The sequence below is a fragment of the Urocitellus parryii genome, chromosome 1 (genome assembly GCF_045843805.1).
Source record: "Urocitellus parryii isolate mUroPar1 chromosome 1, mUroPar1.hap1, whole genome shotgun sequence".
Classification (NCBI taxonomy): Eukaryota; Metazoa; Chordata; class Mammalia; order Rodentia; family Sciuridae; genus Urocitellus; species Urocitellus parryii.
In genome coordinates, this window is record NC_135531.1 from 147,284,656 (window position 1) to 147,307,234 (window position 22,579).

Genomic DNA, 22,579 nt, shown 5'->3' on the forward strand with positions numbered 1-22,579 from the left:
GCATACATGTGTACATTGTATACATAAATATACACACTATTTATGTATGTATACATTGTATACATACATAAATATACAATATACACAAAAGTTTCAGCAAATACTGAACCTTATGTGATACACAATGATATGTTTGCTTTATTCTTTTTTTCTACTCTTGTCTATTTCATTTGTATTAATACTAGTTAATCCAGACCCTTTATTTTTATTTTTTTTTTAGCTGTAGATGAACAATACCTTTATGTATTCATCTTTATGAGGTGCTAAGGATCAAACCCAGAGCCTCACACATGGTAGCCAAGAGCTCTAACACCGAGCTACAACCCCAACCCCTAGACACTCAATTTTCAAAGCAGTGGTCCAGAATACAAAATCTTCACAATTATCAGCTTCAAATAAACTGGGGTCAATAAATTTCCTTCTCCCGAAGACCTAGAAATAACTATGGTTTAATTTGCCTGGGCTCAATTATCAAGAACCTGACCTTTAAACTGGCCATACTCAGTTGCCTTCTCATAAAACTTAAATCACACTACCAAAAATTTTAGCATATATATAAACATGTTAATTTTAAGCACTGACTGGATCAAACAGTACCTAACAATAAGATTCTAACGCCAGTCCTATAAGGCAACAGTTCTTAGACTGGCTTCAGGTAGTGAGTGAGGCAGAATCCCTCCAATCAGATGCAAATGTTATATATGTCTGTTTTGTTTTTGGTTTTTTTTTTTTTTTTTGAAGTCTGGCACTCAGAGTCTTAAAAATATGTTCTCATGCTCCCAAAAAGGTTCAGAATTCCTTTGTTGAAAACAAATTCATGAAACTGGGTAACACAACTAGGGCAGGGATTTATTTATTTTTTTTTTTAATATTTATTTTTTTTAGTTCTCAGCGGACACAACATCTTTGTTTGTATGTGGTGCTGAGGATCGAACCCGGGCCGCACGCATTCCAGGCGAGCGCGCTACCACTTGAGCCACATCCCCAGCCCGGGCAGGGATTTAAACAGAGCCAACACAGAGCAGGTATCCAATTTTAATATTTTTCTTCTTAAAAGTCTTTAGAAGAGTCTTGGCTACCTCAAACCAACAAATTAACAGCAAATACTTACAAACCATAAAAAAAAAAGAAAGAAAGAAAAGAAAAGCATTTTTTTTCACCAACAGTATTACAAGCATGGGTCTGGGCTAGTTCAAAATGGAAAGGCACTCTCCTCAACTATATTTGACTTTGTAGAAAGTTGCTTTTTAATCTAGCATAGCATCTGATAACTGCTTGCTTCCTGACTCATTGATTGAGCATTTAACCTTTTCTACATACAGGTGTTCTTACATTTTTTTTTTTAAATGACAATATAGATACAGGTATGCTGTGCAAACCTGTAATTCCGGGGACTCAGGAGGCTGAAGCAGGAAGAATCAAAGTTCAAAGCCAGCCTGGACAACTTAGCAAGACCCTATTTCAAAATTAAAAAGACAGAAAAAGTGGGGATGTAGCTCAGTGGTATTAGTACTGCTTGGTTCAATTCCCAGTACCCTCCCCACCAAAAAAATGGATTCAAGGTCAATAAACATTAGCCACTTTTCTTAGCATTGCTAACAGTGGAGTTTAGGAATCTCCTCATATGCCCCTCCACCCATTCATATTGAGGATTAAACCCAGGGTACTATACCACTGAGATTTATCCCCAGTACTATTTTAAATTAATTTATTTATTTAGTTAATTCTGAGTCAGTTTCATGTTGCCCAGGCTGGCGTCAAGATTCGGATCTTTCTGCCTTGGTCTCTCTAGCAGGATTACAAGTATATGCCACTGCTTTCAGCCCCCTCCTCATATCTTGAATTTATATTCCCCATGTCGGGGCTGAAGGTGAAGCTTAGTGGTAGAGCTCTTGCCTAGTATGCACAAGGCCCTGGGACTGATTCCCAGCACTACAAAAAAATAAGTGAAAATATGTAAAGAAATATATACATACTCTCAATGTGAGCACGACCCCAGCTAATTACTTTAAAGCTGGTTATATCAAGAAAGCCGTGAGCTGAACGTGGTGATGCACACCTATAATCCCAACAACCCAGGAGGCTGATGCAGGAAGATCACAAATTCAAAGTCAGCCTCAGCAACTTAGCAAGTTCTAACCAACTTAGTGGGAGCCTGTCTCAAAATAAAAAAAAAAGAAAAAAAAAATTAAGCACCCCTAGGTTAAATCCCAGGTACAAAAAAAAATGCTGTGGAATCTTGATTTATTTATCCTGTGGAATTCAATGAGAACATTAATAGTTCTCACCTGGATTGGTTTTCTCTTTGCCTTTCCCCCATAAGCATATAAACTACTCAAACATGAAGTGTTTTCTGTTTGGTTTTGTATGCCATGCTAGAGATCGAACCCAGGTGTTCACACATAAGCATTGTATCACTGAGCTACACCCTTAGCCCTCAAAATGTTTCTAATAACAGAGGACGCACTTAATTACGTAATGATGAATGGAAATTAGAGGCTACTAAAATGAAAAAAAGAAAAAGGACCCAAACTGGTAACTCAGGATAGTGAATGACTAGCAAAGCAGAAAAATATTTTTAAATAATAATAAAAGGTTCCCCTCCCCCCCAAAAAAAAAAACAAAGGGAAAAGGTAGAATCACACATCATCTTTCCATCTCAGTAATCATGAGTAATTGTGCCACCAACCTTACACGGACATCACTTAACTATCTAGAACAGCGTTATCAAACTGAGGATAGAGACATTGGCTGTGGTATCAATTCAGGGTCATGCTATGATAAAAATAAAGCCAGCATTTAAGAACAGCAAGAGTAAATGTCCACAACTGCAGTGAATATTTTCGCGCGCACGTGTGTGTGTGTGTTTGTGTGTGTGTGTGTGTGTGTGTGTAAGAATCTAGATGTCACTATGTCACTATGCTCCAAAATGTGAAAGTCAGAGGGCACAGTGGCTCATGCCTATAATCCCAGCTACTCTGGAGACTGAGGCAAGAGAAAGTTTGAGGCCAGCCTGAACAACTTGTCTCAAAAATAAAAATGAAATGGAAAAGGCTGGGGCTGAAGCTCAGTGATAGAATATTTGCCAAGCATGCATGAGGCCCTGGATTCAATGTGGGCTACTGTACACAAAGTTTAAAAGCCACTAACCTACAAATGTAAATTAGCAAAAATACTTGTCTCTTTAAAATTCTAAATACTAACTTCTCAAGAACAGTCAGTGAAAATCTTCATCACAACACCCTGGAATATTTGAAAAACGGAGACTCCTAAGCTGAAACATAAGACTCTCCTACAATGAACCCAAGATCTAAATTTTTAGCAAGTACCTTGCTTTAGAGCTCTTTCTAAGGTAGAGACATCTACGTTCCATGTCAATGTTTTCCATGTCAATGTTTACTGAGCAAATGGAGAGCTGAAAGGCTGAATGGTGTCCCTTGCTTGGGCTTTTTTTTCCCCTGTGGTACTGGGTTTGAACCCAGAGGCACTTGACCACTGAGCTACATTCCCTAGCCCTTTATTTTTTTAATTTTTAAAAATTTTACAGTATGGGGATGAACCCAGGTCCTCACACATGATAGGCAATTGCTCCACCACTGAGCTACTACATCCTCAGTCCGTTTTATTTTGAGACAGGGTCTTACTAAATTGCTTAAGCTGGCCTTCAACTTATGATCCTCCTGCTTTAGCCTACCAAGTAGCTGGGATTTTAGGTGTGTGCTACCACCTTTAACCTGCTTAAGCTTTTCCTAAAAGAACTTCTTAAGAACTGACACCAACTGTGTCACTTTCCTTCCCTACTCCATTGTGCAGCACACTAATGTTTTAGTGACTTATTCTAACCCTTACCCATTTTCAGTCTTTTTTACTACCCCAAAATTCTGGGCCAGGGGTAAAGATCAGTGGTAAGGCATGCACTTAGCACATATAAGCTCCTGGGTTCACTGAATCCCCAGAACCAAAACCAAAAAAATTCTAGCTGGTAATCCCAGCTTCTGTGGGGCAGGGCTGAAGTAGGGAGGATCGAAAGTTCAAGAGCAGCCTGGCAACTTAGCAAGACCATGTCTCAAAATTTTAAAAAGGGCTGGGGACACACTCAGTGACAGAGCATTTGCATAATATGAGTAAGGCCCTGGGTTTAATCCCAGGCACTGTAAAAACATTAAAATGACTTGTGGGGAAAACTAGGTGAAGGTGCAAGAGACCTCTCTACCCTATCTTCACAACTTCTTTGAATCTGTAATTGTTTTTAAATAAAGTTGTTTTGTTTTTCTTTTTGATTTTGTTTTTGGCTACTTGGAATCTAACCAGAGATTGCTTTACCACTAAGCTGCATGCCCATCCCCAACCATTTTTATTTTTTATTTTGAGACAGAGTCTCACAAAGTTGCTGAGGCTAGTCTAGAACTTAAATCCTCCAATCTCAGCCTCCCAAATCATTGGGATTACAGGTGTGGGCCCTGGTTTCAATCCCCAGTAAAACAAAAAGAAAAGCAAAAAAGGACTGAGGGCATAGCTCAGAGATAGTCCACTTGCCAATGCGTACAAAGGTCTACCAACCACTGTGGTCTGTGCTGTAGTCCCAGCTGCTCAGGAGACTGAGACGGGAGAACTGCTCAAGCCCAGGAGGTTAATACCATCTTGAGTAACAAAGTAAGACTCCACCCTACAAATTTTTTTTTTAAATAGTTACCTTCCAAATAAATTAAGAGTGAGGAATGCCAAAATTTTGAGGGAAGAGAATCCTGGGGTTTAATAATTACTCTGTGTGAAGGCAAGAGATATCACTATTAAAAAAAAAATAAAAAGTATTTTCAGAGCTAGGCATAGTGGCACATGGCCTGTAATACCACTGACAGGAGGCTGGCAAATTCAAGGCCAGCCTTAGCAAATTAGCAAGGCAAGCAATTTAAGCAATTTAGCAAGGCCCTGTCTCAAAAAATAAAAAAGGGCTAGGAATGTGGCTTAATGGTTAAGCACCCCAAAGATTTAATACCAGGTACCAAAAAAAGGAATCTTAAATCTCATCTTGAATCTTGGCTGTGACAGGTACAGTGACACATGTCTATAATTCCAGCAACTTGGGAGGATCGAAATTCTGAGGCCCCCTGTCTCAAAACAACAAATAAACAAGGGCTAGAGATGTAGCTCAGTGGTAAATCACCCCTGAGTTCCATACTTAGCTAAAAACTGGGAAACTGTGGCAATAGGATCACAAGTTAGAGGCCAGCCTGGGCAACTTGGGGAGACTCTTAACATAAAAAATAAAAAGGACTCAGATAGATCTCAGTGGTAAATTGCCTCTGGGTTCAATCCTCAGTACAAAAAAAAAAAAAAAAAATCTCAGCCTAATGCAATGATAAAACTGAAGATGTAAATGTAGAGGATTTAGGTCAAATCCAAAAATGTGACTATTATAGGAAATATGAAAATGTTTTCTAGTATTTGTATTCCATTTAAGATGTCTGAATTTTGTGATTATTTTAGCCTTGACCAAAGAATCAGTCTTTATTCTCCTACTAACAAGCTTTATATAAGTTGTATTTGCTCAAGATTTCTAGGACTACCAATCAATCTTTTTTTTTTTTTGAGTTGTTGATGGATCTTTATTTTATTTATTTGTATGTGGTGCTGAGAATCAAACCCAGTGTGTCACGCATGCTAGGCAAGCGCACTACCACTGAGCCACAATTCCAGCCCTAGCAAACAATCTTATACTTAAGTATGTGTGTGGCTTCTTGGGGTAAGCTCATAACCATTATCCAAATTCCTTTTTCAAAGGAGTACTTAAAACATAACTAAAATGTTTACCAAAAACTACCCATTTTAGTCAGACATATTTATAATTCTTACCTCTTAATTTGAAAGGTTTTTTTGTTTGTTTTTTTAATGCTGATCAGGGTTCATCAGCATGAACTTCACAGCAAACTCAATCAACTCATCTCTGACCTAGGATTATATTCTTTTCCTTCCTGTTTACAACAGTTTAAGAATGCACAACTGATTCTCATTTTCTTCCCTCCAATTCTTTTTGCCAAGCTGCAACTGTAAAAGGGGATCTTTTTAATATATTTCACACTAAAAATAAAGAAATACAAAAGCAAAGGTATTACAAACTTTAAGCAAGCAAAGAGAAATTCCAAGGAATTAAAGGCTCAGGAAAAAATTCAGGAGGGTTAGTTGTGATAGGCCCTAGTGCTCTGGCTAGACAAGACTTCCCTCCCAGAAGATTAGCAGGAGACAAAATGAAATCCTTTCTGCTATAGGAAAAAACTGTATGCAACTAACCCCTTAAAAAATAATATGCAGATTTATTTCAAGCAGATGCTTTTAGAAACTACCTATCCTTACAATTAGCAATAGGTTAAATCATTAAAAAGGGGAAACTATGAAGTAAGCTTACTTTGATTCATATTTCATGTCCTTGTGATGACAAATTATTATGTCAAAACTTAATCCAGAAAAAATGAAATTAATATTCAACTAAATGCAATATAAAATCTTACCAAAATGCACACCTATTTCTTCAGAAATAAAAAACACAACTGCTATATAATCCAGCAATCCCATTTCTGGCTATATGTATCTATAACAATTGAAAGGAAGATCTCTAAGAAATACTTACACATCCATTGTCATAGCAGCATTATTCACAATAGCCAAAAGTAGAAGCAACCCAAGTGTCCACTAGCAAATGAAGAGACAAAATATGAAATATGTACATACATATATATGTATCATGCATATATATATATATATATATATACATAAGAATATGTATACACACACACACATAGTGTGCTATTTTCATCCTCAAAAAGGAAATTTAAAAAAGGAAATCATGTCTCATGCTACAAAAATGGACAAGCCCTGAGACCACTGTGCTCATATTAATCCACTTAGGTGACACATGTTTAGTATGTCCCATACCACATTGTTTTCCAATTTCAGTAACTCACAGAATAATTTTTTACTATAGTGAAGTCTCTTTATTGTATCTTATTTTAAATTAAACTTTATTATGTGTTGATTTTAATTTTAACCCTAAATAACCTTTAATTTCTAGAGAAAATGAGGAAATAAACATGGTAGACTACATATACCAGCATTTCATAGATTTGAAAATATATGACTATACCATTTCATAGTTTCTATATGCCTGTTCTTCACGATCCAATTTTCTCAATGTGGCAGAAAGAAGAGGGTTATTAACAGGTCCTAAAAGCTTTGGTCTCCATTAAAAATAAGAGGCCAGTTATATGTAGACTTGAACGTAAGTCCATTAAAAGTATTTATCTTGGGGCTGGGGTTGTGGCTCAGTGGTAGAGTGCTTGCCTAGCACATGTGAGGCACTGGGTTCGATTCTCAGCACCACATATAAATAAATAAAATAAAGGTCAACAACTACAAAATATTTTTTAAGTATTTTATCTTTTGTGTAGGTGAAACAGATACTTAATGAATATCTAGAAGTCAAGTTGCTTCTACTTTTGGCTATCGTGAATAATGCTATGACTATGGATGTGCAAATGACTCTAAGGCAACAAGTTGCCAAGATTTTGGAAACCATTTTGAGACAGCTATATTGTAAAATACAAAATTGGTACTGAAATGTTTGTGAGAATAACCTAATTTAATTAGAGGAGCTTAAGTGTGTAGCTCAGTGATAAGAACATATTCATAGCATATGTGAGGCCCTAAGTTCAATCCTCAGCACCATCCAAAACAAATAAAAAACAGTACTTTAAGAATCCCACACCCAGCCAGTTCCACCAACTTTTAAGCAAAGAAAATCTATTAAAAAAATTTTTGTTCTACTTAAGTGTAAATGCCCAGAAATTCATCTCATGGACCACTAATCACATATGTACTCAAAAACTGGTATGTTGTGGCTGGAGTTGTAGTTCAGTGGTAGAGAGCTTGCCTAGCATGTATGAGGCCTTGGGTTGAATTCCCCACACTGCAAAATAAATTAACAAAGTATGTGAATTGGTCTGATAGTATAAAACAGTCCTAGACCTAGGAACCAGCTTTATAATAGGTGAAAACTGAAGCAGTAAGTCATTGTCAAATTAAGTTACAAACCAGAGGGAAAGAAATCACTCTGCATTGATGATTAGAAAATGGATTTAACAGGCAAAAGGACCTAGAAGAGCCCAAGCAGATTAAGACATCCTGGGCATAGTGGAACATGGGTGTAATCCCAGCAAGGAAGCTAAAGCAAGAGGATCAAAAATTCAAGGCCAGCCTCAGCAACTTGGTGAGATCCTGTCTCAAAATAAAACAATAAAAGAGTTAGGGATATGGCTCAATGGTTAAGCACCCCCTGAGTTAAATGCCCCCCCCAACCAAAAAAAAAGGAAAACAAGGAATGGTAAATGGTGGTCTGTTTACCCTTTTTTAAAGGCTGTTAAGGATTCAGAGGCATAAAAAAGCGATTAAGGGAATCCTCCTGGAGAGAGAGGATGTTGGTTAGAGTATGTGTCTCTAGGAGGGGGCTAGGTGTGTGGTTGACTGAGAATAATAACTAGTCTCTTGCCGTGCACAGGGGGTTCTGCCTGTAATCTCAGCAACTTAGGAGGCTGAGGCAGGAGGATCACAAGTTATAACCCAGCCTCAGCAATTCAGTAGGGCCCTAAACAACTTGACAAGACTCTGTCTCAAAAAAAAAATAAGACAAAGGGCTGGATAAGTGGCTCAGTGGTTAAAGCACCCTTAGGTTCAATACCCAGTACCCAAAAATAAAATCACTGGTTCCTTAACAAGATGAAGCCACTGAAGGCTTCTGACTGTTCTATAGTAATATGAGCACAAGCGTCTATTTCACTTTGTTAAAAACCTTAAACTCATCTACATTAGTCTGATCCTATCGTTTACTGAGTACAAAGTGCTCAAAACTATCTTGCTTTCCCTCACTTTGAAATAGATCCTTCTCAAAGGTGAGCCTTTTTCAATTAGTTTAAAGAGTACATAGGAAGGATTAAATTTCCCTAATGAGACTGTAACCTTCTCTTCATGACAAAGCCTATAATTTCCTCATAAACCATCTGCCCCAAAATGTTAGTGGAAAAAAAAGATTGGGAAACACTTCCACCCTCCATTGTGAAGTCCACTGTTATCTCATCCCTAATAAAACACACGTCATCTTTCCTTATTTTTTTATAGTGACAATAATTTATTTATTACTTGTTTTTTTAAAATATACATTATAGTAGAGTTTATCTTGCCTACTACACACACATGTAGTATAACTTATTAGGATCCCATTCTGTGGCTGTACATGATGTGGAGTTACACTGGTCATATATTCATAATGGACATAGACAATGATATCCGATTTATTCTTTCCTATTCCCATACCCCTTCCTTCCCTTCATTCTCTTTGTCTAATCCAACTAACTCCTATTGTTCCCTACCCACCTTATTGTGTGTTTGCATTGGCATATCAGAGAGACATCCTTCCTTATTAAAAGAGGAAAGTTGTGTTACCCTAATACTATCCAAAGCTTCTACAAGTCTTTTCAAAGTATTTGAAAGATGTGGATTTATTCTGTAGGCCACAGTATCACTGGGTTTAGGCTGAATGGACATTCAAGCCAACCCTTATTAAGTGACTTGTCATTCACCCTAGTTCTGCTACTTAATACCTACTTTATAAAGTAACAATGTTAACGATATGGCAGTTACTATATGTCAGGCACTATTCTAAATAAACGTTTACAATAATTGGTTTAAATCATAACAGCAACCCCATTAGTAAAGTATTACTACTATCCTCACTTGATGTGTGTGTGTAGTGCTAGGGATTAAACTCAGAGCCTCATACACACTAAGCAGGAGTCCTACTACAGAGTTAGGCCCCAGCATTTTTTTTTTCCTTTTCCTTTTTTTAAAGAGGTGGGGTCTTGCTATGTTGCCCACACTGGCCCCAAACTCCCGGACTCAAGAAACCCTCTTGCCTAAGCCTCCAGAATAGCTGGAACTACAGGGTGTCCCACAATACCCAGCTTTCTGCCCCCATTTTATAGTCGAGAAAACCAAAGCAGAGAGAGTAAACAATCTTCCCAAGATCACACCTCTGGTGAACAGTAGAGCTGGGATATGAATTCCGGCAGTAGGCCCAAAGTCAGGTTCTTTACTACTGCCTCTTATCTCATCAAGTTATTTAGCCTCCTCTCTCCTCCACCTCCACTTTTCCACTAAGGAAGCAGAGGCACTAATGGGTCTGCATGCTCCTTTCTGAATGCTGTGGAGACAAACAAGCTTCAGAACTCAGACTATGCCATGTTTTAAGATAATAAAGCACCACCATAAATATATTAATGTTTCAGCAGTGAAATAAAATAAAAGCACGTTCACACTAAATGGGATGATTAAATGGATTTAAAAAAAAAAAAAAAAAACCCTCACATCATCTTAGGTCAGGTTAGGTTTTGCCATCAAAAAGTAACCAAAAAGCTGGACAAGGTAATCCCAACAGCTTGGGATGCTGAGGCAGAAGGACTTCGAATTCAAAGTCAGCCTCAGTAAAAGCAACACTAAGCAACTCAGTAAGACCCTGCCTCTAAATAAAATACAAAAAATAGGGCTGGGATGTGGCTCAGTGGTCAAGTGCCTGAGATCAATCCCCGGTACCAAAAAAAAGTAAAAAAAGGCCAGGCTACACGCCTGTAATCCCAGCAGCTTGGGAGGCTGAGGCAGGAAGATCACAAATTTGAGGCCAGCTTAGTGAGACTATTAACAATTTAGCAAGATCCTATCTCAAAATAAAAAATAAAAAGGGCTAGGGATGTGGCTCAGTGGTAAAATGCCTCTATGTTCAATCCCTGGCACCAAAAGAAAAAAAAAAAAGTATCAAAAAGTTTAGTTTTCAAAGCTTTGTGGATTATAGAATTGCAGATAAACTTGTCAGACATGAGGCCAGGCACAATGGGACACACCTGTAACCCCAACTACTTAGGAGGCTGGGTTGGGAGTCTGAGGCAAAAGGATTTCAAAAACAAGAAATAAAATATAGAGGTAATGGGATATAGTTCAGTGGTAGAGTGCCTGGTTCAATGCCAGTACCACTAAAAAAAGGGGGGGGGGATAGAATTCTGGATATTCCTATTAATATCTGCCTTTTACAGTTATAGGAAGTTACTTAATCTGAACCTGTCTTTATCTGTGAAATGAGTATTAATATAGGTATTAACAAAATTTACTGATTCAAATTTCCAGGGCTAAATGAAACAATGTATACAAAGTACCTGGCACAGAGTCTAACAAAGAAATGAGTCTAACATAGAAATACACAGTAGCTACTATTTAATATGAAAAGTAAAGCTTGGTAAACTTTTTAGATAGTAAGAGTATAAAGAAAGTATGAGTTTTAAAAGGCTAAAACATACTGTCATAATAAGACAACTTTATAAATTAGTTCAAGGAAAAAGATAAAAATATGGACTACTTAAACTTTCATTGGGCAACCAAATTTGAAAAACAATTTGCAAGTTTAATAACCAGGTCTACAATAAGAACCTGGATCTGCCACCACTCTGCACATCTCCACATGCATTGCATGGCTTATGATTATGTTCCATTCTAAATTAACCAGTAACTCCTTAAAACATGTTTAAGAAATTTATCTTGGGTTGGGGTTGTGGCTCAGTGGTAGGATAGAGCACTTGCCTAACATGTGTGAGGCACTGGGTTTGATTCTCAGCACCACATATAAATTAAATTAAAGTAAAAGTCCATCAACAATTTAAAAAATATTTAACAAAAGAAAAAAGAAATTTATCTTTCACCAAGTGTGGTGGCATATACTTATAATCCTAGCTACTCAGGTACATGAGGCAAGAGGATCACAAGTTCCAGGTCAGCCTGGGCAACTGAACAAGACCCTCTCAGAATAAAAAGGGCTGGGGATGTAGCTCAGAGAGTGCGTGCACTAGGTATCAAAAAAAAAAAAAAAAAGCAAACTGGTAGAATGGAGCTCAGAAATCTATGCACATTTGTTTTGAAGACAACTGCCCAAACGTACTTGGCAAATTCATCTTATACAAATTTACCCAAAAATTCACTTAACCTCTACTCATGCTCTTCTAAGATCTGCCCAGCCAGTTTCTGTTCTACGGGTAATGTGTGTCTGAATTAATTGGGGAATTTAGGGAGAACAGGACCAACAAGAAATGATGATGTACTTCATAGGCACAAATAACTAAGAATATCTTTCATTTTTTATCAATAGGAAATTAGCCATAACAGTCAACATAAGCACATATGAATTTTTTAATAGCACACAAAGATAAGTTGATCTTAGGAAGATCATGTGCAGTGTTATCAAGAGCTTTACTTTAAAACAGTACAAAGTATGGTCTTATTTACACGTAAAGGCAGAAAATTAAATTCATCAGAAACATCAGATCCAATAAAACATGACTGGCATAGTTTGTATATGATATATTTAGTTAACTAGCACATAAAATATATTTATAAAACTTTTTGTTAATACCAGAAGTCTCTGCTCTTAGATTTAAACTAGATTTTTAATGCCCAACAACTAATCACTTCCAAAAGAAAAAAATCAGATTACTGCAACATACAATGGAAGAACTCTGATACAGCACAGGGGACCATCCTAGATTGTCTAGATCAGAAAGTGACTGGCACTTGACTCTGCTATTTTATTGTGGGAGCCCTTTATTGACATCTGAGATTTAAGTAGAATAATCACAGGCAAAATACTTAAGTGTTTTAAATATGTACAACTCAAGACAATCATTCAAGCATATACTCGAGGACCTAAATTCTCAACCTGGACACTTTAATATAAGCTACTGATACCACTACTCACTGCTTCACCAGAATGGCTGTATATTTTTCCCACCAAAAGTAGAGCTATTGCACCATACGTTCATGGTCTCTGCAAAGAAAAGAAATCATTGTCTTGGTTTATATTTCCTTTAAAAAGTAAATTTTCTACAAATAATTTTAAGAACCTAGACAGTGAAATCTGAAGTTTTCTCAGTTCTTTCTAATGCAAATGGTACCCACACATACACAAAGTCAATATAGTTATTTGTAAAATGATCAGTTCTGAAACACAACTAGCTATAACCTTTAATATGCATGTGCCAAAGAATTAAAATGCACAAGCATTTTTAAACACAAAATATGTACTTCATGATTCTTTAATTCATGTCAGGTAAAAAAAATAGTTTCAGAAAGATTTTTCAGGGTTCAAATTTGCTTTTTAACTATTTAAGATGGGACTAATAAGCAGAATAATGTGTACAGAGAAGCTATTGATCTTAGTAAATAATGTCCCTTCAGACATGGATTGAACAGGTGAGAAACTACCTTTTTAGAAGCCAGAACTGAAGTTTTTACCTTTTGCAGATAATCATGACTGGTTAAATATTTCTATGCTTGGAATTGCTAAAGTTAGAGCTGTGTTTAAGCAACAAGTCTAAAAGTTTGCAGGCAGATAAAAGATATCCATAATCATTTCTACTACCCTAAAACAAAGGAACAGTGGCTTTCAAAAACAGGGATGGGAGGACTGAGATTGCTGCCCTTTCAGTTTGCTACTGTGGTAAAAGAACGTTTACATCACCAGGCCAGGTGGGATGGTGCACACTTGCAATCCCAGCAACTTGGGAGGTTGAGACAGGAGGATTGCAAGTTAAAGATAGTACAGTTGGGCTGGGATTGTGACTCAGCGGCAGTGCGCTCGCCTAGCACAGGCGGGACCCGGCCGGGGTTCGATCCCCAGCACCACATAAAAACAAAGGCATTGTGTTGTGTCCATCTACACCTAAAAAAATAAATATTAAAAAAAAAAAAAAAGATCAGTACAGTAACTAAGTGAGAAATCAAAAAGGGCTGGGGATGTTAACTCAGTGGTAAAGCACCCCTGGGGGTTCAATCCCTAGTACAAAGAAAAAAAAAAAGGAATATTTGATATTTGCATCTGAGGGTATGCAATCAAGAAACAAAAAATCCAAAATGTAGAAAATTCTATAAGACTTTCTGGGATCCTAATTTGAACAAAACGTAAACAATCTTGGGGCTGGGGTTGTGGCTCAGTGGTAGAGCATTCTCCTAGCACATGTGAGGAACTGGGTTTGATCCTCAGCACCACATAAAATAAAGGTATTGTGTTCACCTACAACTTAAAAAAAAAAATTGAGATGTTCATTTTGAGACTGTTTATGACATTTTAACACTAACTAGAAGTTTAATGATATAAAGGAATTGTTGCTATTATTTTAAATGTGAATGGTAGTATGGGGTCTTTTTTAAGTATTTATCTTTTTAGAGATCTATACTGGAATATTTATGGTTATGCCTGGAAATTGCTTCAAAATAATTCAGTGAAAGCAACTGTAACAATTTTGACTAAAAAGCAGTGAATGTTAAAGCTAAACAATACATGTATGAAGGTTCATTTCCAATAATAAAAGAGTTCAACAAAAAGCACCTCATCACTGATTTCTTATTGTCTAAACCATTAATAATTAATAATCATTAAGTAACTTGAAGGAATACTTATTACATATCAAAATTACAAAAGCATAAGATTAAGGAAGAAAAGGAAAACCCAAACTGAATTCATGGTGTTGATTATTCTCACCAGCTAGTATTTAACTGTTTTCATTACACATTGCTAACAAGCTGAACAACAGGCAGGAAATTTAAACTAAGAGAGCTAGAGATGTAGGTCAGTAGTAGAGCAAGCACCAGAACCTGGGTACCATACCTAGCAATGCAACCAAAGAAAGGAAAAAAAAAAAAAAAGGAGGCCAGGCATGATGGTGCTTGGGAGGGGACTTGGGAGGCTGAGACAGAAGGATCAAAAGTTCAAAGCCAGCCTTACTCTTAAAGTTAAAATTAAAAAAAAAAAAAAAGGTAGGGAGTGTGGAGAGCTGGGGATGTCACTCAGTGGAAAACTGCCCCTGGTTTCAATTCCCAGTAGCAAAGGAGGAAAAGAAAAGGCAAAAAGCCCAGGGTAAACTAGAGAACACATGTTTTACCTAAAGGCATTCAGTTTCAAATAAATATTTCACTAAACAAAATATGTTTTTAACCAGATACTCAAACACCCTCACTTAGTGTGACCATGTCATTTACAGCCAAACAAGATACCTAGAAGAAAGGAGAAATAACACTCAACCAGGATGGTGCACGCTCCTTCACGGTATTCACCTTACATGTGCAGTCATGTATTGCTTAATGGTGGGGATATGTTCTGAGAATATCAATGTATACTTATAAAACTAAGACAGCTATAACTTCCTTGGGTAATATAATCTTATGGGGCTACTATCAAAAAATATGGTTCAAGAATATCATCTGTCCTTTCTAAAATGTCATTATGCAGCACATAAATATATATATAAGCTGGAGCTTAAGCCTGCTTGTTTATATGTAAGTGAACTGGTGAAAGCCAAACAAATTAGCCTCAGAAGAACTAGAGAGGGGCTGAAGGTACAGTGCTAAGGTAGAAAGCACGCTTAACATGCTTGAAGCCCTGGGCTTAATAAATAGCACCAAAATAAATAAATAAAAACAAAAGCAGTAACACTTTTTGCAGACTGAAGAAAGGCACATGTACGCTGACATAGTCTCCCAAACATTCATTCTTTCCCAATTATCTCAGACAGACAGGAACCAAAGCTTCAAAGCTTTATGTCCTCCAATATTCAAGCTAAGGAAACAGGGAGTGTCCAGAGCAGAAGCCTGGCTACTAACTGATTGAAGAAATTTGCTTGGCTCCAAGACCCATGTTCTTTGTATTATCCCACACAGCCACTAAAATTAAGCACTGAATTTTAGAAATACATATTTTTTTACTTTCTGCTTGAAAAAAAAGTTGCTAGCCCAACTGACTCTTTAATATGAAAACAGAAAAAAAACAAGAGGTTTTAGAATTAAGTTTGAATCCTTATTTTACTTACAAGGCAACTGGCCAAATTAAATGAACCTCAATTTCTTCCTAGATAAATGAAAAATACTACCAGAGCTATAAAAACTAAAGCATGTGATACAATGCCTGGTAAAAAATAGGTTCTCAATAGGAAACTCCTGTTATTTTTACCTCAAGGTATAATTCTATGTCCAATTCAAATGGGATACAAATTATTTTTTACAGTGACTAATGAGGGCTGGGGATGTGGTTCAAGCGGTAGCACGCTCGCCTGGCATGTGTGCGGCCCGGGTTCGATCCTCAGCACCACATACAAACAGAGATGTTGTGTCCGCTGAAAACTAAAAAAAAATATTTTAAAAATCTCTCTCTCTCTAAAAAAAAAGGGACTAATGAATATAGTGTAGTCATGGCCTTGGTAGAATTTATTAAAAAGAAAATTTTCTGGATCCATCAGTTAACACCAGAATTATATATGAAATCAGGCAATGAAGGTAAGTGCAGGGCCGAGGCATGGCTCACGGTAGAGCACACTAGATGGCAAAGCCCTTGGTTCAGTACCCAGCACTGGGGAAAAAACAAAGACACAGGCCGGGGGCTGGGGGGTTGCCACATGTTATAATGAAAAAGGAACTCAAACTACTCAATCATCGGTCTTAGGATAATTCCTTGAATAGCTAAACCGTAAAGTCACTGTGTTTTATTTCCTCACCATTTCCATGACTGGTCTCTCCACGTAGGTTTTAGAAGGGAGGGACTATGTATCACAACTATACTCAAAATACCTAGGAGGGTACCACATCACATTACATACCAACGTGCTCAATAAATATTTTCTTGAATTAAAATGTTGATAAGGGGTTGGAGGTGGAGCTCAATGGTAGAGAGTTTGCTTATCATACATGCAAGGGCCTAGGTTCCATCCCACACTGAAAAACAAATTGAGATGATCCCCTTAATGGCTTTTTTTAACAAATAAAATAGCTCTTTCAAGCCAGATGGACTGATGCAGTGGCACGTGTCACCTGCAATACCAGCTACTATAGTCTCTGCTACTCAAGGAGCTGAAGCAGGAGAATTGCTTTAGCCCCAGAGTTGGAGGCCAGCCTGGACAACATAGCAAGACCCTGTCTCATTAAAAAAAAAAAAAAAAAAAAAATAGCTCTTCCAACAGAAGAAATCACTGTTTATAAGAAACACTGTTAGCAAAATAGACCAAATTCAAAATTGCAATTTTCTACCAAAGAAAATTTTTTAAAAATCAAAACATTGACAGAATGAGCACCAAAAAACAGGAAAGCACTTTCCATTCCATTTCTAAAAATAACTTACCTTATTGCACCTTTCTTTTGCAGATTTGAAATTCAGATTCTCTCACAATCACTGGCCTCTTCTGTTTGATTCAATAGCATACACACTAGAGTGTCTCTGTCACTATTAAATACATCAGTAGAATGGACACTTGTCTTATTCTGCTTTCTAACTAGGAAAACAGAAGTACAAAAGTCCTAACCCCAATTTTTTTTTTTTTTTTAATTGCAGAGCAGGGTGATGCACACCTGTAATCCAAGCTACTTGGAAGGCTGAGGCAGAAGGATGGCAAGTTCAAGGCCATCCTGGGCAACTTAGCAAGATCTTGTCTCAAACTAAAAATAAAAAAAGGGCTGGGTGTATAGCTTGTTAGTAGAGCACCCATAGGTTCAATCCTCACTACATTCCCCCCCCCCCAAAAAAAAAGGGTTAGATGTGTAACTGTGGTAGAGTGCTTGCCTAGCATGCATGAAGCCCTGGTTCATTTGCAGCACCGTCAAAAAAAAAAAAAAAATTAAACAAGGCATGGTACTGCATGCCTGTAATCCCAGCAGCTAGGAAGGCAGGAAGATTCAAAGCCAGCCTCAGCAAAAGTGAGGCACTAAGCAACTCAGTGAGACCCTGTCTCTAAATAAAACACAATAGGGCTGGGGATGTGACTCAGTCAAGTGCCCCTGAATTCAATCCTTGGTACCTCCCCACAAAAAAGTTATTAAACAACATACAGAGCAACTGTAACTGCTCCTGTCTTTTCCCCAGAACATCATACTTCAATATAAATTTTAAATGTTTCTTTTTTTCCCCATAAGGAAAAGGATTTCTGAAACTTGATGGGAGGGCAAGGAATTAAAAGTAAAACATACTAATAAGTCATTTCCAAACAGGTGAGACACCATTAGTGTGTGCTATTGCAGGAAACAGAATGGAGAGCAGTGAATGGGAGTCTCTGCACTTCATATCTGCAAAAGAAGAGAATAAAAAGGTTAACTAACTTAAAACAGGTTATCTCTTTTACTTGTTTAAAGCAGTGCCCATAAACATTTTAAATCAAAAGATGGCCTGGGGGAGTGGTGCAAGCCTGCAATCCCAGCCACTTGGGAAGCTGAGGCAGAAGGAAGGCAGGCTCAAAGTCAGCCTTAGCAACTTAGCAAGGCTCTAAACAACTCAGTGAGACCCTGTCTCAAAATTTTAAAATGGGCTGGAGATGTGGCTCAGTGTTAAGTGTCCTTGGGTTCAATCCCCGGTACAAAAATTTTAAAAAGGATGAACATGTACTGGTTAAGACAGATTTGTAGATGAACTCTACCTTCTAGTCCTTAAAACAAATTTTCTGGCATGGTGGCCCACACCTGTAATCCCAATATTGGGGAGGTTGAGACAGAGGAACAGCAAGTTACAGGCCAGCTTCGACAAATTAGCAAAACCTGTCTCAAAAAATAAAAAGGGGGGCTGGGGATGTGGCTCAAGCGGTAGCCCGCTTGCCTGGAATGCGTGCGGCCCAGGTTCGATCCTCAGCACCACATACAAAGATGTTGTGTCCTCCGAAAACTAAAAAATAAATATTAAAAAATAAAAATATAAAAATAAATAAAAAGGCTTGAGGATATAGCTCAATGACAAAGTGCTCCTGAGTGCAACTCCCAGGTGGGGGTGGGGTGGCGATATAAATTTAAATCGCATCTATAGTATTAGAAATTATGTTAAAAAGGATGTGTGTGTGCATATATACATACATATACATATATACACATATATATCCTATCTCTTCTTTAGATATTTCTTTTAACTATCATTAAAATTGGCAAAATATTCTTCCCTATTTAATAGTTACCTATGGGGAACTGCTGACAGTAGTAAGAATAACAGTAAAAGGTTGGTTTAACTTAACAAACGCTCTTTCCCCAGTAAGGAGTGACAGGTAACCTTTTAAGAACCCATTGCACACACCCCTTTCTCCAACCCTGCTAAAGTTAAAGGTTAATTTGAGGACAGACAAGTGCTCCTATGCATCTTCTCCGCCCTGTAGTACCCAGTTCCCTGCAAAACTCCATCTGCATTTTGCATTAACCCACCCGATCCTGGGTAGGTGAGCCAGGGCCAAGTCTCAGGAAGCTGAGACTGGGAGGCGAGATCCACGACCCCCTCCATCTGCACCCGCGCCCCCTGACCCGTGGCACACCTGCCCGCGCAGGCGCCCACCTGGGGCAGGGACCGCCCTCTCCCAGGTTCGCGCGCTGCCCCACGCGGAGCGCGCGCCACGCGCAGCTCAGAACCGGAGGGCGGTGCAGGCGGCGGGGCCCCGAGCACAGGAGGCAAAAGCCTGGGAGAAGGGCCGCCGGGGCTCACTCTCTCTCGGGACCGAGCCGGCGGCAGCGAGCGGGGCACGGGCGCGGTACCTTTTGGACAGATCCATGAGGACCCCGGAGAAGAGCTTCTCTCCGAGGCGGAACGACACGACGAGCGCGTCCTCAATGATGTGGTCCAGAGTGACCCGCACCTCCGAGCCGGGAATCAATTGCGACACCGCGGAGTCCCCGCCCGCCGGCGGCACCAGCGCCGGAGCTGTGGGCTGGGGCAGCGGCGTGTCCTCGCGCTCCTCGGGAGCCGGGGGCTGCTCGCAAAGCGGCGCTGGGGAAGGTGGAAGGTCCGGCCCTTCTTGAGTTGCGGCAACCGCCGGCTCCGCCGCCCGGACGGGTAGCTTCTCCTCAGCCTCCAGCTCCGGCCCCGCCGCCTCCGGGCTGCGGGCGAGCTCCCCTGGCGGCGGCGGCGGCGGCGGGAGCGGCGGCTCGTCGGCCTGAGGAGCGGACTGCTGCCCGTCGGCCTCGCCGTCCGGCACAGACGCTTCAGTGGCCGTGACCGGGAGGGGATCAGTGCCGGCCTCGCTGCCGGGGATGGGCTCCATCTCCGGCTCGGCCTCGCCGGCGCCCCCCTCCCCGGGGGACGCAGCAGTCGCTGCCGCCTCTGCAGCCACGGCCGCCATTTTCTTCCTGGCTTCTCCCTCCTCCAACTCCGGCTGCGGCGGCGGCGGCACCGCTGCTTGGTTCCCTAGGCCTTCCCCTCCCTCCCGCGAACAGTTTCGTCCCGCCCTTTCCCTCATGCTCGCTATTGGCACCGCGCCATTGGCTCCATCCTACACCCCTCCCGCACTTGTGCTATGCCATTGGTCAGGCCACGACGTCTTTCATCTAGTCAGTCCATCCCTCCCACACAGAATAAGAACTTCTCATTGGCCAGATGAGTTGTCAAATGTCGAATCTGAGAGGAGGAGTCGGGGTGGGCTCAGGGGGGGCGGGGAAAATCACAAAAGCCGAGCTCCGTACTTTATCTCTTCTTTCTATTGGTTCAAAGGAAAAATGTAGCTTTATGATTGGCTTACGCTCCTGCCCATTATCAGTCCCGGTCTTCGGAGGTGGGAGAAAGGATGAGATCACGTGGTGCGCTTGTTCTTTCAAAGATGACGGAGGGGAGGAGTAACGGGAGAATACGGGAGGGGGAACCACTTCCCAAGAATCTCTGCGCAGAGATCCTTAGAATAAATGTTATTTCTAGGGGCGGACCTGCTTGCAGCAGAGTGTGGGTACGACAGGCATCTTTAGGAAGAACAACTAAAGTTGAGAATAATTTTGCAAGCACTTTTTGAGCCCCTGCTCTGGCCTTCACTTTACTAGTATGGCTATAGTATGATGTACAATACATTTCCCCATAACCTCAAGGCAACCGCTCGAGTCTCCACACAAGGAGTGTTTTCCTTCACTTTTTAGGAACAAAGAAGGAATCTCCACTTTCCAGGAATTTAGTAATTTCAAAGAAGGAAAATGCTAATGAAAGAGAAGAGACACCTTCCACACTAGACAAAGTGAAAGCAATCCTGAGACATTGCTCATTCTCTCCAAAAATGGGACACACCTGGTCCCTGGCAAGCATTCTTTCTTTCCTGACCTGTCCTATTTGGGCCTATTTGGGTATTAAAATCTCTCTTCAGTGTCCTGATGCACCTCCTTCTCTACTTTCATTTTAAGTCTCTTGATTTGTTATGTCTGGAAGAATCTGAATGTGTTTCTCTCAGACTGCGCCTCAGTCAGTCCTTTCCTATGGAAGAACAGAGATTGTAGGCAGTGAGTATGCTTACAGGACAGAGGGAAGAAAAGTTTCCGATGTTGAGGGAAATAAAAATGGAATTATAAAGAATAATTGCAGCTAACATTTTTGAGTATCGTGCACTAGGTACTAGTATACTGTAATATACCTCTCATTTAATACTTACAGGTACTATTATTACACTTGTTTTATTAAAAATTGAGCTACAAAGAGGCTGCTAAGATCACTCACCTGCTAAACTGCACAGTCAGAATTCCAGTTTTGCATTAAAAAGCCCAAAAATGGCAATAAGCAAATATCGTTATGTGTCCTATTTATTTCACATCAGGTGGCTCTTGGGAAAAATCCAGTAAGAGATGTCAAACAGGAAAGTTTCTGAATCTAACAGAAGGAAATAAATGTACTTAGTGTTCATTCTGTAGCAGGGATTAGGAAGCAGAGTCTTAGGTTAAGGAGTTTGCACTTGTCTAACATGCGTGAAGCCCTGCTTTTCCCAGGGAAGTTAGGGATGGAAGGCCGGGTCTGTTATCTCTTGCAGGCAAGATGCTTTCCTTCATGACACCCTGTCTAGAGTTCACCACAATGAGTTACCATACATATAGGCTGTGAAATTCTGAGACCCTGAGTTTCCAAATTGTGTAATCTCCCACAGGGAGAAAAAAAAATATCTAACTTGGGTCCTAGGACCTTATTGCCTCTTATAGCAATTCATTGCAAGATACTGACGTGAATAATTTACATTTCACATTTATATTGTGACATAGTAAGTCACCTCCTAAACTGTCATTTTCATTCTGCAACTCAAGTCTCTGTTGGCCTGCTATGTTGACCTCAAGTGTACCATCTTCTGCTTTACTTTCAGGGCCCTCTCTGTTCTCACCCTACCTTTCAAGATCTATTCTCCACTAGTCCTCAGGCCTTCTAATTATGGGAATATCTGGTCATCCATCCTTCATCCATTTATTCATTTATTCATTCAGCAAATAAATATTGAAGGCCAACTGTGCATCAGTTACTGGGATAGGCAGGTAGAAGGCATGCCATAAAGGTTACAAAAGATTTAGTAACTGCCTTTCTGAACCTTTTTATTTTTCCTAGTAGTAAAGCTAAGAAATAATCCAAAAAATGAATAAACAAGGGGCTGGGGTTGTGGCTCAGCAGTAGAGCACCCGCCTAGCATGTGCAAGGAAGGCTCTGGGTTCAATCCTCAGCACCACATAAAAATAAATAAAACAAAAGCATTGTGTCCAACTACAA

The 22,579-nt window shown here is 39.5% G+C and overlaps 1 protein-coding gene across 5 annotated transcripts in view; it reads right to left on the bottom strand.

Annotated features, from left to right (window-relative positions):
- Positions 1-20,210, bottom strand: part of LOC113187525 (PWWP domain-containing protein 2A) — a 36,882-nt gene extending 16,672 nt beyond the window's left edge. For all 5 annotated transcript variants that reach the window (XM_077797654.1, XM_077797644.1, XM_077797641.1 and 2 more), the window contains exon 1: positions 19,621-20,210. In XM_077797654.1, coding sequence (XP_077653780.1) covers positions 19,621-20,204 — 584 coding nt within the window. In that variant the 5' untranslated portion in view covers positions 20,205-20,210. The remainder of the gene's footprint in view (positions 1-19,620) is intronic.
- Positions 20,211-22,579: the final 2,369 nt, after the last annotated feature.